This window comes from Ceratotherium simum, chromosome 9 (assembly GCF_057802395.1).
Source record: "Ceratotherium simum simum isolate JZ-2026a chromosome 9, ASM5780239v1, whole genome shotgun sequence".
In the NCBI taxonomy this organism is placed as follows: Eukaryota; Metazoa; Chordata; class Mammalia; order Perissodactyla; family Rhinocerotidae; genus Ceratotherium; species Ceratotherium simum.
The window spans coordinates 75403623-75419803 of NC_141908.1; the positions used below are offsets into that span (position 1 = coordinate 75403623).

The window sequence follows — 16181 nt, forward strand, 5'->3', positions numbered from 1 at the left end:
CTACTTCTAGATTCTTCTGGGACAGTTTTACTAGCAGAGCATGGTGTTTTTTAAAAATAGGTTTTTCCCTTCAGAACAAAAATCCATCCAAAATGTCATACTCAGACAAGATTATGAAAAAGTGTGTTAAGAGAAGTCAGAAGGTCATCTCATATAAAATTTGTTGGCCAATAAATCGATGTTCAGTTCATACAGCCTTTCTAGGACTTCTAGGACATGAAAAGAGAGGTGGTGTGGTACTGGGGAGAAAATGCAAGCTTTGCAGTCATGCAGACCTGGATTTACATCCTGGCCCTGCTATTTCCTAGCAATACTGGACCGGCAGGGTTCTGAATCACCCGTCCCTCAGGGCACCTTTCACTCTTCATTTCTGTCTCTGACTCACTCTGGACACGCTCATCCAGAGGGAACACTGTCACACCTGTCTCCACAGGGCCTGTGTCACTGCCACCTGTCCACCCCTGTCTCCTGAGTGGACGAATGCAGAGACAGACTTCACACCTTCTCAGTGAGCAATCACAATGTGCCACAAGTCCTGTGACAGTCCTGTGACAGTAGAACACTCTGGGAGCTGTGTGAGTGTGGAAGGATTTGTAAGCGCACTGGCCGAGCAGCGTAGGAAGGGCTTCCTGGAAGAGGTGATGCTTGGACTGAGCCTTCAAGTTAGCCAGGAAAAGAAAACAGTGTGGGGAGGAGGAAGAAGTTCAAGGTACAGGGATTAGCAGCAGGGCACAGGTGCCTCTTCACTTATCCTTTCCTTATCTATTATTGTCAGCGTCCTTCTTGACACATTCTGTGGCAGTCAGTTGCCTACCAAACATCCACTCTCCCCCTCTCTCTGGAATTAATGGAACAGCTAGAAACATTTAACACTCTCCCTTGCATTCAGTGTAGGGCTTGAAGAAGTCTCCATAAAAGAAAGGGAGTATGCCATTCTTTACTCCTCCTTCCATCCTGGTGTCTGGAAGGTGGGTGTGATGGTGAGAGCTCTAGCAATTATCTTGGACCATAAGGAAGAAGAAACACAAGAACACAGGGAAAAGTGGAGCTGGGAGCTGGATGAAGTGTGACTTCCTGAAAACTTCATGAAGCCAGCTTACCTCAACAATTTCTTTTACAAAGAAACAGGTAAACTATTCCTTTGCTTGGGTCATTATTACTTTGTGTTTTTTTCTATTATATGCAGCAGATCCTAAGTGATCCACCTTCCAAGACTATTCTAGCTCACAAATAAATATTATTTCCTTCTCTAAATTCACAGCACATGTTTGCACCAGTCACTAAACAAATGAATCATAGTCTGGAGACAACCGTTATACAGCCATTTCACTTTTCCTGGATTTAAATCATGCCTTTCCAACAAGTTATAAGCTCCTGGAAGGGAGACTGCCAAATCATACATTTTTCCTTGTCACCTCAGTTCCTAGCAAATTATCTGCATAGAGTACACGTTTAATCAATGTTTATTGTCTGATTATGCCATGATTGCCCTTTAGAAAAAACATGGGGACTTTTTAATCTTTGTTTAAAATTCTTCAGAAAGGGAAATAATAGTGTAAAGGAAATTATCTCCTCTCGGGGGAAAAAAAAAAAAAGACAAAAACAAGCCATGAAGTGACGGCTCTGAGAGGCCATAATATAACAACGTATAGTCAAGAAATCTACTTTTGCTTTCTTGGAAATAGAAGTTGCTAGCACAGACACCACCTTCTAGGCAGAAGCCAGTCCATCTGTGGGCAGAGCCTCCCACTTATGAGTCTGTCACCTCTGATGAAGTTTGACCCCTGAAAACACGACCTCACGCATGTGGAAGCTGCTTGTGCTCAAGTCAGGTAGTCGCACACATCTTTCATTCCCTGTCTCTATCCGAAATGCAGAATTTAGTTACATTTGCATAAGTAATGCCTTTCACCCTGTACTGAGCCTCTAATTGTTCTTTAGAAACTGGCAGTGCTCTGTGCTTTGGGGCTGTCTGCCTTTCTGCAAACATCCAGGTTCCACAAACCGTCCTTGAAACCTTGAAACGCACCTACATGGCCCACGGGCTGTCAACTATCACGGGAAAAAAAGGTCAGTGACACTGAGGAAGAAAGAAAAATTACATCTGTACGTCAACCAAAGGCAAAAAAATGAAAAAAGAAAAAAACCAGGAAAGATGATTTACAGTACCAAAAGAAAACAAAATCACTTTTTAACTTACTTTCTCTTCGCCGGTTCTGAAGCTAAGCACTTGCTCCTTCCTTATTAACTTTAGTCTTTTGAGCCATTTTTTCCGCTGTAAGCACTTTCTAAAAAATCATTTTCACAGATTTCTCGGCTACATCAATCCTTCCGCCGTTCCTCTGTGTACACATTTTGGTATCCCAGATCTAAATATAAAAGACTTTTATGATGTCCATTAACCACGGACATATGTGCTCCAAAAGTTTCCTGACACGCAGTCATCTGTGGTTTTTAATTATAAACAGAAAATATTCACTAGAAAAATAAAGAAGCCAGCCCATAAATATATCTTTATACATTTGAGTTTTGTCTGTATACGACGAAACGTTTGGATAAATGACTCTACCCGTAGCCAGCTCCAGGATGTGAGCATGCATGCATTTTATAAACACACCGAGACGCACACATGTTCACATGTACAATTAAATCCATGCCTCGTCCAGGACTCAAACATCTGTAATTTCGGGTACCGCTGTCTTGTTTCTAAAATAAGGGAACGGATTTTCCTTACACTCACCAGGTCTCCCTCTACATGAAAAGTGAAATGGGAAAGAAGGCAAGGCCCAGTAAAATACTTGACAAACCAAGTCATATTTATTGAATGCGTTTTATTTTAACAACCAAAAAATTCTAACAGCCTAACAATGCACATAAGTTAAAAATTAATTATCACTTAGTGATAACAAAGATAGTTGATTTACATGGAAAAAAGAACATTTACAATATGTTAATCCTTATTCACATTGTTGATACCGCAATAAAACACAATTTGTTTTTTCATTTCACAAAAAAAAAAAAAGGCGGGAAATTGTGCTTTGTCAAGAGGCACTACAAGAGAAAGTTTCTTCTTCCAAATAGATATTATATGACAGATATTGAATAAATAGACATATATGCATTGTAATTCGCAAAGATCTGGCAAGACCACAGGCTAAAATGCCCACAGATTCACTTAGAACCACTGCAAACTTGGCAGTGAAATTAAAAAATAAAAGGCAAGACTTAGCATTGAAAAATACCTAATAAATTTTTGGTTGAAGTGTAAAAGATACCAAATGCGGATGCCATCGATAGATGAACCACCTTGTAAGAGCTTGGCAAAATCAGTTTCCATTACGTGTACAGAGTGACCTTCAGCAACAGTGTAAGAAGACAATCTGGAAAGAGTAACTCGGAGATCAGGAAGCAGCAACCACGGACTCGTGGATTAAAGCTGCAGTGGCTACAGGAAGAGGGAGGACGGGCCCAGGGCAGAACTGCAAACAACCATCCTTTTGCAAAGGTGCGTGACGCTCGTGTCAAGGTAATTTTTTAAACATCGTTATTTGAAAAAGTACAGGAAAATGTCCCTTTAAAAACTCCAGAGGTTACTGAGCAGCTAGAATTAGCTTGTATTGCAACGTGTCTTCTCCCTGTATATTGTAAGTTCTGAGTTAATATCTACACATAGAGGTTTTTTTTCAACTCCTACCTTTTATACCTTTCAAATATATAAATAGTATTAACAGTTATATTACAATGTTTGTGTAGTAAACAGAAAATAACTTTCAAAGTAATATTGCATGAGGTCTTTGACAAGGTTGCATGAAAGCACAACTCAAAAGAAATCCGACCACGGGGGACTGTCTGACGGCTACCTTGAAGCGTGGATTGGGTTCACCTGGCCAGTCCTGAAGGCGAGGTCTCCTCTGGCAATTACTAGAAGTAGAAGTGGGAAGTAATGCTACTGGTGTATCTGAAAGGAAGCTACAGGCAGTCTGGAGGACTAGAGCAGATTGCAGCCTTAATGCTCATTCCACTACACAGCCAGTTGGCATTAGTTCTGCCCTACGTCAGGTCATTGCTGTGTAGGTAACGGGGAAAACGTTTCCGTTTAGGACGAGTAGGTGATTCCACTGAAATCGCTTTGCTGACTCTACTGCCTGGAGCTGCACCATGATTCAGAAACAGGTTAGGGCTGCCACACCAGGGAAGGGACGAGGCTTGTGAGAGCGGGGACTGGAAACGTTTGGTTTGGTGGATGGAATGTGTACAAAGAAGAGGAAGCCCAAAGTGAGACAGAAATAAGAAACAACTTTTGGGAGACAGAAGGATGGAGACTTGTCTGAGAGGGAGCCCCTGTAAGTGGGCAGCAACTTCTTTTCTAACTTAACATTACATCGAACTATTTTCTATTAAAAAAAAAAAAAGAACCCAAAAAAGAAAACAGCAACAACAAACAACTTTTAAATGAGCAGGCCTATTAATTTTAAGATTTGAAGCCACGAGCAGGTAAATAAACTTCACAATAAAATGTGGCTCATACTATAAATTCCATATGTCCAACGTCAAAATGTCATTTTATCGAGACTGCACTAATGGACAGGTTTTCTCTGCACTGAATTTCCGCTTTACTCATTGGAATTCCACAGAAGTGCACCTGTTCACTACAGGAATGACAGCGGGTAACAGAGTGTACGAGTCACTGAAGTGTGCGTTGTGTCTGGAAGTGACGTCACTTGTATCGTCATTCTAAGGTGCCCTGATCTTTTTTCACTTTACTTTCTTCTTCTTTCTCTCTTTTTTTTTTTTTGGCAGTGTTGATTTATTTTGTTAAATACATACCTCAAAAATTACCCATCAAGCTGCCAGATAGGAAGCCATAGAATTAAAAAAAAAAAAAATCAGGGACAAACACAGAAAATAAATAGGAATTCAAAAATAGTCACCCCACCCTGAGAGCAGGCCGCAGTTTATCAAAAAGCCAGAGCGACTCACTGTGAAGTGGTTTTTTTAATACATAAACAAGTCTCTTCTTTAAGAACTCATTTCACAGTCTATTCTTTCGGATTGTAAAGTTCTCTGTCCCATGCAATTTTCATACATATATGTAAATATATAGATACATACACATACATATACACACACTTGTAGCTTCCTTCATGTATTCCGGAGGTCTTTTCATCCTGGAACTTGCCTGATGTCTCTTCTGTAAGTGCAAGGATGATGAAGGCAGAGTCTCCTGTGATTATAATGACTATGATCCAGTCAATTGTAAAAGTGTAACACTTTAGTGTCTTTGCCAAGGCGATGTCTGATTCGGAAATACTGAACTTATTCAGTCTACAGGTGTATCCTGTGCAACAAAGAAACATCAAAAAAGGTAAGAAAAACAAAACAGACAAAAAAAGACAAAAATAAAATAAAGCAAAAAAGGTTCTTTTTTAAAGAAACTAAAAGAGAAAGTCCTTGGGCCGCCATATTGCTTGGCCTGGTGGAGTTCACATTATCTCTGGTCAGCGTCAGCGGGCGCCACCTTGCTTTTCTCCGAGTTGTCCTCCTCAGCCTCGACTTTGTACATCTCCTCCGAGCCTTCCTCGCTGTCGTTCTCCTCAGACTCCGTCAGCAGCTCCTCGTCCTTATACTCGGCCACATCCACCGCAGAGCCCAGGTGTTCCTTGAGCTTCCCGTGATGCTTCACGTGGTACCGCTGATTCTGGAAGAACTTGATGATGGTGTGTTTGGGGAGATCCAGCTGGGCAGAGAGAGTGTGGATAGCCTCCTGATCGGGGTACAGGCCCACATCGTGAATAAAGCTTTGGAGGATCCCCAGGGCTTCCAAGGAGATCTTTGTGCGAGACCGCGGCTTTTTGGCACAACTGTCTTCAGTCGGAGGAGGCGGGGGAGGCGCTTCTTCTCTTGGAGGAGAACTCTCCTTGGCTGGCTGAGACTGCTGTCTATGAAGGACCTGTCGATTAAAATGGAAAAAAATTAACATTGACTCACGATTTCACCTTTCAAAAGCCATCATCCCTCTGAAATATATGTGTCTATCTAGCAGTAGAATAATGCTGTAGTCATTTGTCAACTCAGGTCTTTGAATTTCTGGAGATTTAGAATCTCATCTACAAAACAAGAGGCTAATAATAGTAATGTTGGCTGACATTTATATTCTGAAGCACAAAGAAGTTAAGTCATTGGTTGCCCAAGATCATTTGAATTCAACCTGTCTGGCTCCAGGGTCTTCCTTGCTATTAACCAGCATGATATGCCACCTCATTGAAGCCTAAGGACAGAGAAACTGGACCCAGAGGGAAAGTGCAGGCTCTACAGTCAGACCTCACGGGTTCAAGTCCAGACTCTTCCACTCAGCTGGGTGTCTCTGTGCAAGACATTAAACATCTTTAAGCTTCAATTTCATTATCTATAAAAGAAGGATAAGACACTGACTTCCTGGGAATGTTATAAGGATTAAATGACAATATATGTGAAGAACAGTGCTTACCTTAAATCAGAAGTTGACAAACTTTTTCAGTAAAGGCCCAGATAGTGAATATTTTAGGCCTTGCAGGGCCATACAGCCTCTGTTGCAATGACTCAACTCTCTTTGTAGTGTGAAAGCAGTGGTAGGTAATACATAAACAAATGGGCATGGCTATGTTCCAATAAAACTTTATTTACAAATACAGGTGGCAGAGTAGATTTGGCCCAGGGGCCACTGTTTGTCCCCCTGTGGCTTAGGGCAAACCTCCAATAAATGATAGTTATTATTATCACCAGCCTCATAATTACTCTTAGAGTATAACAGAGGAATAGTTGATATTTGAGCCAGAAAATCAATCCTTCATAAAATCAGGAACAGCTTTTGTTTATTTTCTTTAGCCCTGATTTTGAGCCTTAAACAATAATGTTTTTAAAAAATATAAAAACTTCCAAATTAATTTAAAGATATAACTTTTTCTTAAATTATGAATTTTAAACGACTATTTTATACTCATATTGATGGACCTTCTCAATGTCACTACAAACTGTTAATCCTCTGTTCTGCACACACTTCCTGACTTCTGGTTTTTTAGCCTTAATGTCAAGGCTTTCTAGTTGTAATTAATTTAAATTTCTCTTTTACCTCTACCTATTCTCCACTCCTTAAAAAGAAAAAAAAATTCTACTGTTTAAATACATTTCTAGACACAAGAAGGAGCAACTCCTGCCCGGGGTGCCACATCAGCAGACGGACCTTTCATGTTCCTCTACATGCTCCGCAGAATATCCAGTCAGCCAATCCCCGAACACCAAGCCAGCTCTGGGCTCTATACTTATTTCCTTGTTCTTTGATCTTTCTAAAGAAGTCAGATACACAGCCCCAGCCAATCACCCCCGTTTCTGTGCTGCCGCTTCTAACGCTCTACAAACCTCCCTCTTGCCCCACACCCCTCGGGAAGAGGCGCCGCTGCTCCTGGGGCCCCGCCCTCCCCCGCCCCTCGGACTGCTTTTCTTGAATAAAGGACGTCAAACTCGTTAATAAATTCTTTTAGTTTTGTCATTTGACACTAGTTAGGCAAGCTTACTCTTGATCTTCATAATTTCTTCTTCGACATCATCTCTCTGCATGAAATAATTTCCCATTTTAATATTTATTTATGAACTTCTTCCATCTGACTAAAGCAAGCGAGCAGTTTGGCGGGGCTGGTCAGAACGAGTCGCCCCTGCTCTCCTCCAGGCCTGGGTGAGAAGGGCTCCAGGAGAGGGAGGGGCAGCAGGCCTGGGAGAGGAGCCCCGGCGCTGCTCAGGCCGCAGCGCATCAGTGGCACTGCTGTCTAATTCAACAGCCACCGTGAATGCCCCCGGTAAGAAGTGTTCCGTCAACTCCCAAGGCAAAGTGCACATTTCCTCTCCTCACAACAGTGCCCAACTTCCCGGATCCTGCCAAGACCTTTAAGAATAATGAGTTCAGGGGCCGGCCCGGCGGCTTAGCGGTTCCGCTACTGGCGGCCCGGTTCCGAACCCCGGGCGCGCACCGCTTCTCCGGCCATGCTGAGGCCGTGTCCTACATACAGCAACTAGAAGGATGTGCAACTACGACATACAACTATCTACTGGGGCTTTGGGGAGAAAAAGGGGAAAAAAAAAAAAAGGAGGAGGATTGGCATGGATGTTAGCTCAGGGCTGATCTTCCTCAAAAAAAAAAAAAAGAAGAATGAGTTCACTTTCTAAAAACACACGTTTCTCTTTCACCATTCTCTCCTATTTTATGCTGTCTTTTTCATATTAGAGTAACAAATTAAACATTTTCCAGAGTTCAGGGGGAAATCTGTCCAATTAATGCAGAAGAAAACATGTCTAGTTACATTACAGAATCACTTGCAACACCATCTCCTGCCATTACCACCACACAGTGTCCATTTGACCCATTTTTTAGCCATGAAACATCAGCATCAAAGCAAGCATTTAAGAAAAACATCTCTGCCATCTATCCCAGTCTCCAGGACCATTTGATGAAAAACTAATTTCTCACCAATGTGAAAACGTCAGTCTTTTATAGAGAATTTAATAAATATTAGGGCAGATGAAATTGTTATCTAGGTAAGGATAAAACTTAAAGATGAAATGTTACTTAAGGATGAAGAGGATAAAACTTTTTGAATAATAATTAATGATCAAGTAACAATCAAAATAATAATAAAAAGGATAATCAAATGCAAATAAGAACACCCCCCACAATAGGCTGACATGGCTAGTGGCAGAAAGAAATCTAAAACACAGGACCATAAAACAGTGGTACTAAAGGTCCATATAATGTTGACCAATTAAAATGAATGCTCTTAGCATTTTCCTTACCATTTTCAACTAAGAGTAAACTCATGTGGTCTGCTGTGGTAAGCTGGCATCAGCAAAAAAGTGAGAGCTGCGTTACTCCAACATCCTAATTACAGCCAGCAGGGAAAGCAGAGTTGCATGGTGGGCCTGTGCTGCTCATGGCAGCTTTGAGGGCAGGAAGATATCTGCTATGAGGTCATAGTCTGGGCAGCCTGAGCATTGCAATAAATGAACCTCTATGTCAACAGGTGAGGATTTTGTTTTTTGATGAGAAAGAGAGACAGAGAGACTGAAATTATGTATGGACGATGTACTCATAGGACACATAACTCAAGCACGAGAACCCCCTATTAGAGCAATTGCGTTAATTGGAAAACAAAAGAGAATTAAAACACCCCATTTTCTAAATTATGCTTGCCTTCTGTAGTAAAAGTCAGCATAACGGCTCCATTTAACTAAATAATTAGATTGGTTCTTTAGGGGTTTTCCATTGTGCATTGGTTAGATTTAAAGACATTTTCCAAAACTATACTTTGAAGTTGCTGTAATCTTTCTGCATGATAGGGTTTGCTCTTCTCTTTAGGTCCAACCAATTGGCCTACTTCACCTAGCCTTCTTCCTTAGAGCCTAGCAGTAGTAACACACGCATACAGAGAAGCCACACATGAAACAGAGAAACAACAGAAATAATAGCTACTACCGCTTACTGAATGCTTACTCTGTGCTGGGCAGTTCTAAGAACTTCACATGGATCAACTCATTTAATCCTCAAAGTTCCTCATGGAGGTGCTGTTTGGATCAAAAACAACCTGGAAACATGCAGCATCTCAGAAGAACCCTCTAAATTGGAAATTATAAACCTAGGGAGCTGTCAGTCTGCGAAAGTAGGTTTCCAAGGAATAATGACAGTGTAGCTGCCCATCATAGAAGAGGAAGATGTTTCTCAGAGAAGTAACAGCAATAGAAATGATCTATACCCTGGAGTAGCTTGTTTCTGGTCAAACAATATTCTATAGTGAGTTGGGTAGCAGGACAATATTTACGTGAAGAATGTTAAGTGATATTTCTAGCATCTTTGAGCAGGTAAGGAAAGGGCAGTCAAAGTAGAGAATGACAAAATGAGCAGCTCTAAAGTGAAACTGTCTTACAAATTACCTAAAGGGCCTGCCTGAGGTTTTCGGTTACACTGCCCCTTTTTTTCGGTCTATAACTCCCTTTCAACCACAATATGCATAATATCTGAGATAAAAAGATTCCCCAAGTTATCTGTCCCAACTATCTTCATTCCCCCCAAAAGGTTCTAATTACTCCAGGCAGAGAATTGTTTGTCTCTAGACAATTTTGATCAAAAAGAACTGCATAAATTTCCTCACTAGCCAATAACCGCAGCTTACTATTATGACAGTCAAGGAATTCTTCCTAAGGTCATGTCATGCTCTCTTCTAGGGTGTGAGCACTCTGAGCAAAAGTAGAGGAGAGCCTAATGCTTACAGGATGGTCTTCCCGAGACAGGGAGCTCAGTCTCAACCCTCTCCTCAAACGCTGCCGCCTAAACGGTGGGATGGTCACCCTGTCGTCACCTTCTCACATTCTGACTAAATAACATCAGCTCTTTTGGCCTCTTCTTCATAGGACAGGTTTCCTTACTCCTACTTCACTGAATTTTAGTTTTTCTGTCTGAATTTCTCACACATATCTGAAATTCCTTGTTAGGCAACTAGAATGAATCAAGTTTGGTCCCTGCCCAAGCGAGTATCCTCAGCAATTCGAGTGTGAGGCCGTGTCCTTGATTCCTGCTGGATGGACTATGAGCCGTCCCGTTCCTCAGCCCATTTGACAGTTCAGACATACATTTCTGGCTGATTGATTTTTTTAACCATAAAATTTACCATTATTTCAACCCAGACAGAGAATGCCCTGCCAACTGAATAGAAATATGCTCTTTCCTAAGAAGTTCTTCACACACCCAGATGATTGTTTTCTGGGATTTTCTTTAAGTTTAATGGAGCATCTTCCCAGATATTTATGTAAATTTGCCCAAGTCCACAGACTTTCCAGCCTTATCCTTTTTCCTCTTTTTCAAAATGGTCCCAGCAGCTGACCTTCCTATTCCTAAGGTCCATCATTTCTCTTCACATGATTTTCACAAATAACAGAACATGTCATTCTGTAAAGATAGCTATCTACCCTTTTCTCTTGATTTTTGCAAACCAAAGCCTGATAATTCATCCTAGCTCGATTTTGGTTTAGATTTTTGTCTATTACAATTGAACTTAAATTAATGTAGTCAATAATTCATTTCTGATAATTTCTACAAAGAGAGTTTTAAAACGTTTATTTAAAAGCCTCTTTCTTTTTTGTAGCTTCTATTATTGATTTTTCAATATGACAATACGGGTTCCTAGCAATGAAATATCTAAATACCATCAATAATAATAGTAATAATTAGGTGGTTATATTCATGTAAAGCTTATAATGACCTAAATGCTATAAATATATTTTATTTTATTTTATTTTCACAGTAATCCTGGAGGTAGGTATTTTTACCCCATTTTATGATGAGAAAACTGAAGTCCAGAGAGTGTAGGTAATCTGTTCAAGGCTACATAGCTTATAAGTAGCAGGACTGAGATTCTAAAACATATCTGCCTGATTTTAAATCCTATGCCCTTAAACATGTTCTCCTGCCTTCTAGGAGCAAGATTACATAAGAAAACTGAACAAAGTCTCTAGAGCAGAGGAGACAGACCATAAATAAAATATCAGGTAGTAATAAATACTATAAGCAAAAATAGAGAAATGCATAAGGAGGAGAATGGGGGGGAGCGGAGGTTATTTTAGATACAGTGACTCAAGGAAGGCTCCATAAGGAGGTAGCAGTTGAGCAGAGATCTGAAGGAAGTGGTCAGGACCAAGCCATGAGGAAGAGCATTCCAGACAAAGGAAACCAAGCGAAAAGGCCAGGAGGCAGCAATACACTTGGTACCTCTGAAGAACGTCAAGGAAGGCAGCATGTTAGAGCTGTGCCGTCCAACACAGTAGCTACTAGCCACATATGGCTCTTTACAGCCAAACTAATAAGAACTAACAAAAGAAAAAACTCAGTCCCTCAGTCACATTAGCCACATTTCAAGTGTTGGATAACCACACTGCGCAACACCATACTGGACGGCACAGACATAGCACATTTCCATCATCACAGAAAGCAGTGATGGACAGCTCTGCGCTAGACAGAAATGACAACTGAGAGGTGGCGGGGCCAGAGCGCGGCAGGCCATGGCATTCTACCGTCAGGTTGATACAAAGTCCTCACAATGAACTGCAATCATACAATCTGACCTAACCAAAAATATAGTAGGACTTGAAACTGCCACTATTGCTAGAGAGAAGTATTCATATATCCACAAACTAAAAAAGAAAAACTCAGCTTGTAATATATTACTGGACTTTCAACGGAGTATCACAAATAGCCACACCATCATAAAAACAACCAGAGGGAGGCATCGGCACTATTATCCCCAAGAGAAGGGTTCATTTACATTTAACTGATGGCTGCCCTCTTCATCACAGGTGCTTATCATGTCTGTAAGGAACTGTGTTTAAAATAATCAACCTTGGATTAAAAAAGTAAAAAAAAAGTATCCATTTATCAAATATTTATAGAGTATCTATAATAATTAGACATTAACTTACAAAGCTTTCCAATAAAGACTCCTGTCTCCAACAATTAAGTGTTGATGAATAAGTTATGGGTAGTACAGAAACAAATAAAGTTAAAAATCTGATAAGTTCCTTCTTACTTGTTTGCCAAAATCTCTGTGGGCTGAAATATGACATACATGTATATAAATGGACATTAAGATGTTGATGAAGAAGGAAAAATTGTCCATATATTCAAAAGAGACACAAACTTCAAAATAAAACCCCAAACCTCCTTGCCCAGTGACAAAGCACAATTATAATATGGACACATGTTGTTTCCCTGCCTTCAAGACTGCAAATTTTGAAAACACAAGGACAAAATGGTACCATGACAAAAGTTGACTAAGAAAGATAAAGCAGCTCTTCTTAAACCTCTCTGTGTTCAAACAGATTTTGAAGGCCTCAATGAAAACCAGCTGGGAGACATGTGTAAAATATAATGGTTTTTGCCTGCAGGGAAGGAAGTGAGATCTTGAATGATTAAGTTTAGGAAAATATATAATTCACTGTATCATTATGGGGTGAACTGGATTACTTATAATAAGCCAAGACTTTGTGGTCTTTTTTATATAAAGAAAATGAGAAATTATTAAGGCGGTGACTGCAGAAGGGAGCTGATCCAGTGTGATAGATAATAGGTTAAAACAAAAGTTTCCCAGGTGGCTGCAGCCACCTCTCTATGACAAGCCTCACCCAGAGGACTGAGCCTCCCCCAGAGCTTCGGGCCGTAAATGGTGATGCACGTCAGTAGGAGAAGAGAACACGAACAAGATGACTTTTGTCTGCATTCATTTTGAGTTAATATCAGAATTATTTTGATTTAATTTTACCTCATCTATGACAACAGAATGTAAAATAGTTGATCCAAAAAAGGAAAGCATTCTTCCTGTAAAATAGTTGATCCAAAAAAGGAAAGCATTCTTCCACTAAAAGTCCTGAGAGAAATACATTTAACAGGCAATAAGAACAATTGGTTGAAAGCTCTTGTGCAGAACTCAACTAGAATTTGTTAAATAAGTGAATGAATAAATGCTATTTTTAAAATATGCTATATATAAAATATCATGTAACTGAGATGTTTATCTTAAGTTTCAACAACCTCGTTCTACCCCCTAAAATTCCCTTTTTTTCAAAATCAGCATTTAAGACTATTAATTTTGGCTCAAAACTCAGTGGGGAGAACTTAGCATTAATGATTACTAATTAATGTAAATATTAATGTAACTATTATATATCTGTCTCATCTATGTAACAGGTATTGTACTTGTATGTAACAATGTAACTATTATATATCCATCTCACCTACATAGTAGCACACCATACGCCTGGCACACAGTAAGGAAGGCTCAGGACATCTTTGTTCTCCTGCACTGGATTAATTCCATATTCTCTCTTCTTTACCTCCAGACCACTTATTATTTTTGTGCTGCATAATTTGTATTATTTTTCTTGTTATTAAAACTATAAAGTAAGGAAACTGTCATTAATTATAGGAACTTACATCTAGTGGGTATCTGAAAGCAAATATAATATATATAAATGTTTTTTTTTTACAATTTCTTGTATTAAAAAAATTCCAGGGCCGGTCCAGTGCCTTAGTGGTTACAGAGGGCGTGCTCTGCTACTGGTGGCCGGGGTTTGGATCCCGGGCGCGCACCGACGCACCGCTTGTCCGGCCATGCTGAGGCAGCATCCCACATACAGCAACTAGAAGGATGGGCAACTATGACATACAACTATCTACTGGGGCTTTGGGGAGAAAAGGGGCGGGGGGGAAGAAGGAGGATTGGCATGGATGTTAGCTCAGGGCTGATCTTACTCACAAAAAAAAAAAAAAAAATTCCAGGGCATTGCATAACCCATAAGATGGCATTGTATAGAAGTTGTGAGCATGAGTTTTGTGGTCATAAAGTTCTGGGTTTGAATCCAGTCCTTACCCCCAAAAGCACATCTGTTTACTAGCCTTGTGACTCTGAGCAAGTTACCTTCTCTGAGCCACAGTGTTTGTTAATCTATAAAACCTTCCATGTAGTGCTATGGGGATTAACTGAGAGAGTACTTAGCAAAGTTCTTGTCATAAGTAAGGTTTCTGTAAGTAGTTATTATCATTAAAAATGAGAGGAGGATTTAAGTATCAGTGGTAAAATACCTCATGTATTTTTCAGTCAATTATGCTTATTATAAAAATCAGCGACAAATTCAGAGATCAGTCTGTCCTTTTCACCCCAAAAATCTACAGATGGGCATGTCCACCAACAAGTTTTCTTATTTCTTTCACTCATGTACTACATACGTCTTTGTACATGACACCAGCACATGCAAGTTGCCTCTTAAGCATCTGTCACATGGAATTATATCTCACAGTCAGTCTCGTTCAAGGTGACACCCTCTATATGCACAGCCTGGGATCCTCTTAGGAAGATATCCTTTATCAGTGATTCTCAAAATGTGGTCCATGGACCCCCGGGGGAATCCTGATACCCCAGTGAGAGGTCCATGACATCAAAATTATTTTCACGGCAACACTAAGACATTATTTGTCTTTTTGACTGTGCTGAAATTTGTACTGATGGTGCAAAAGCAATGGTGGAAAAACTGCTGGCCTGTTAGCATAAATCAAATCAGTGGCACGCAACTACACTAGTATGTATTTGTATTCTTCAGTGTCACGCACACACAGTAAAAATTTTTTTGCCACTTTTGTTTCAGAATGTCCTTGATGAAGCAGTACTATATTATTAATTATCTTAAATCTCAACCCTTGAGCACACCTCTTTTTAATATTCCGTATGAGGAAATGGGAAGTCCACATAAAGCACTTCTGTGGCATAAGACGGTTGTCACTGGAAAGAGCACGTGTGCAATTGTTGGAGTTGCAAGCTGAGCTAGCCCCCTTTGTCATGGATATCATTTTTACTTGAAAGAACAACTAATAGACAAGCCATGGTTATTCAGACTAGGGTATTTGGCAGACATTTTCTTAAAAATGAGCCTGTCACTTCAAGAAAAATATCCAATAGTGTTTGTTGCCAATGATGAAATTGACCTTTCAAGCAAAAATTAGAATTTTGGAAAACTTGTATCTGCTACTATAAGCTTAACAGCTCCCCAATACTTAAAGATCTTCCTGATGATATTGTGGCGATTTAACATTTTTTTAAATATGTCATACAATGAAATGTGTCAACATTTGGAAAATCTGCATGACTCAGTGTATCATTTCCAAATGACCAATGCATGATATTACAAAATCATGAATAGGTGAAAGATCCATTCAAAGTGCGAGGCAGACCAACGGATTATAAAGTAACAAAGTATGAAAGTATGAAAAGTTCATCAGTATGATTTTAGATTCCACTTCGTGATTAACCTTTAAGAGACTACCACTTGTAGAGTTTTGCTATAGTATCAAAGAAGAATATCACAATTACCTGCAAAAGCTATTAAAATACACCTTTCTTTTCTAATTACACGTCTGTGTGAAGTTTGATTTTTTTCATTTAATTCAACCAAAACCACATATTGTATCAGATTGAATGCAGAAGCAATTATGAGAATCCAACTGTCTTCCATTAAGCCACTTAAAATATTTGCAAAAAGATATATAAAACAGTGGTACTTTTCTCATCTTTTTTTTTGTTTTGGAAATACAGTTATTTTTCATAAAAAATATCATTTAC

The 16181-nt window shown here is 39.8% G+C and overlaps 1 protein-coding gene across 1 annotated transcript in view; it reads right to left on the bottom strand.

The window, feature by feature from the left end:
- Positions 1-2798: 2798 nt before the first annotated feature.
- Positions 2799-16181, bottom strand: part of SATB2 (SATB homeobox 2) — a 189229-nt gene continuing 175846 nt past the window's right edge. Inside the window, exon 11 of the mRNA XM_087435552.1 lies at positions 2799-5950. Within this exon, the coding sequence (XP_087291678.1) occupies positions 5489-5950 (462 nt within the window). The 3' untranslated portion in view covers positions 2799-5488. The remainder of the gene's footprint in view (positions 5951-16181) is intronic.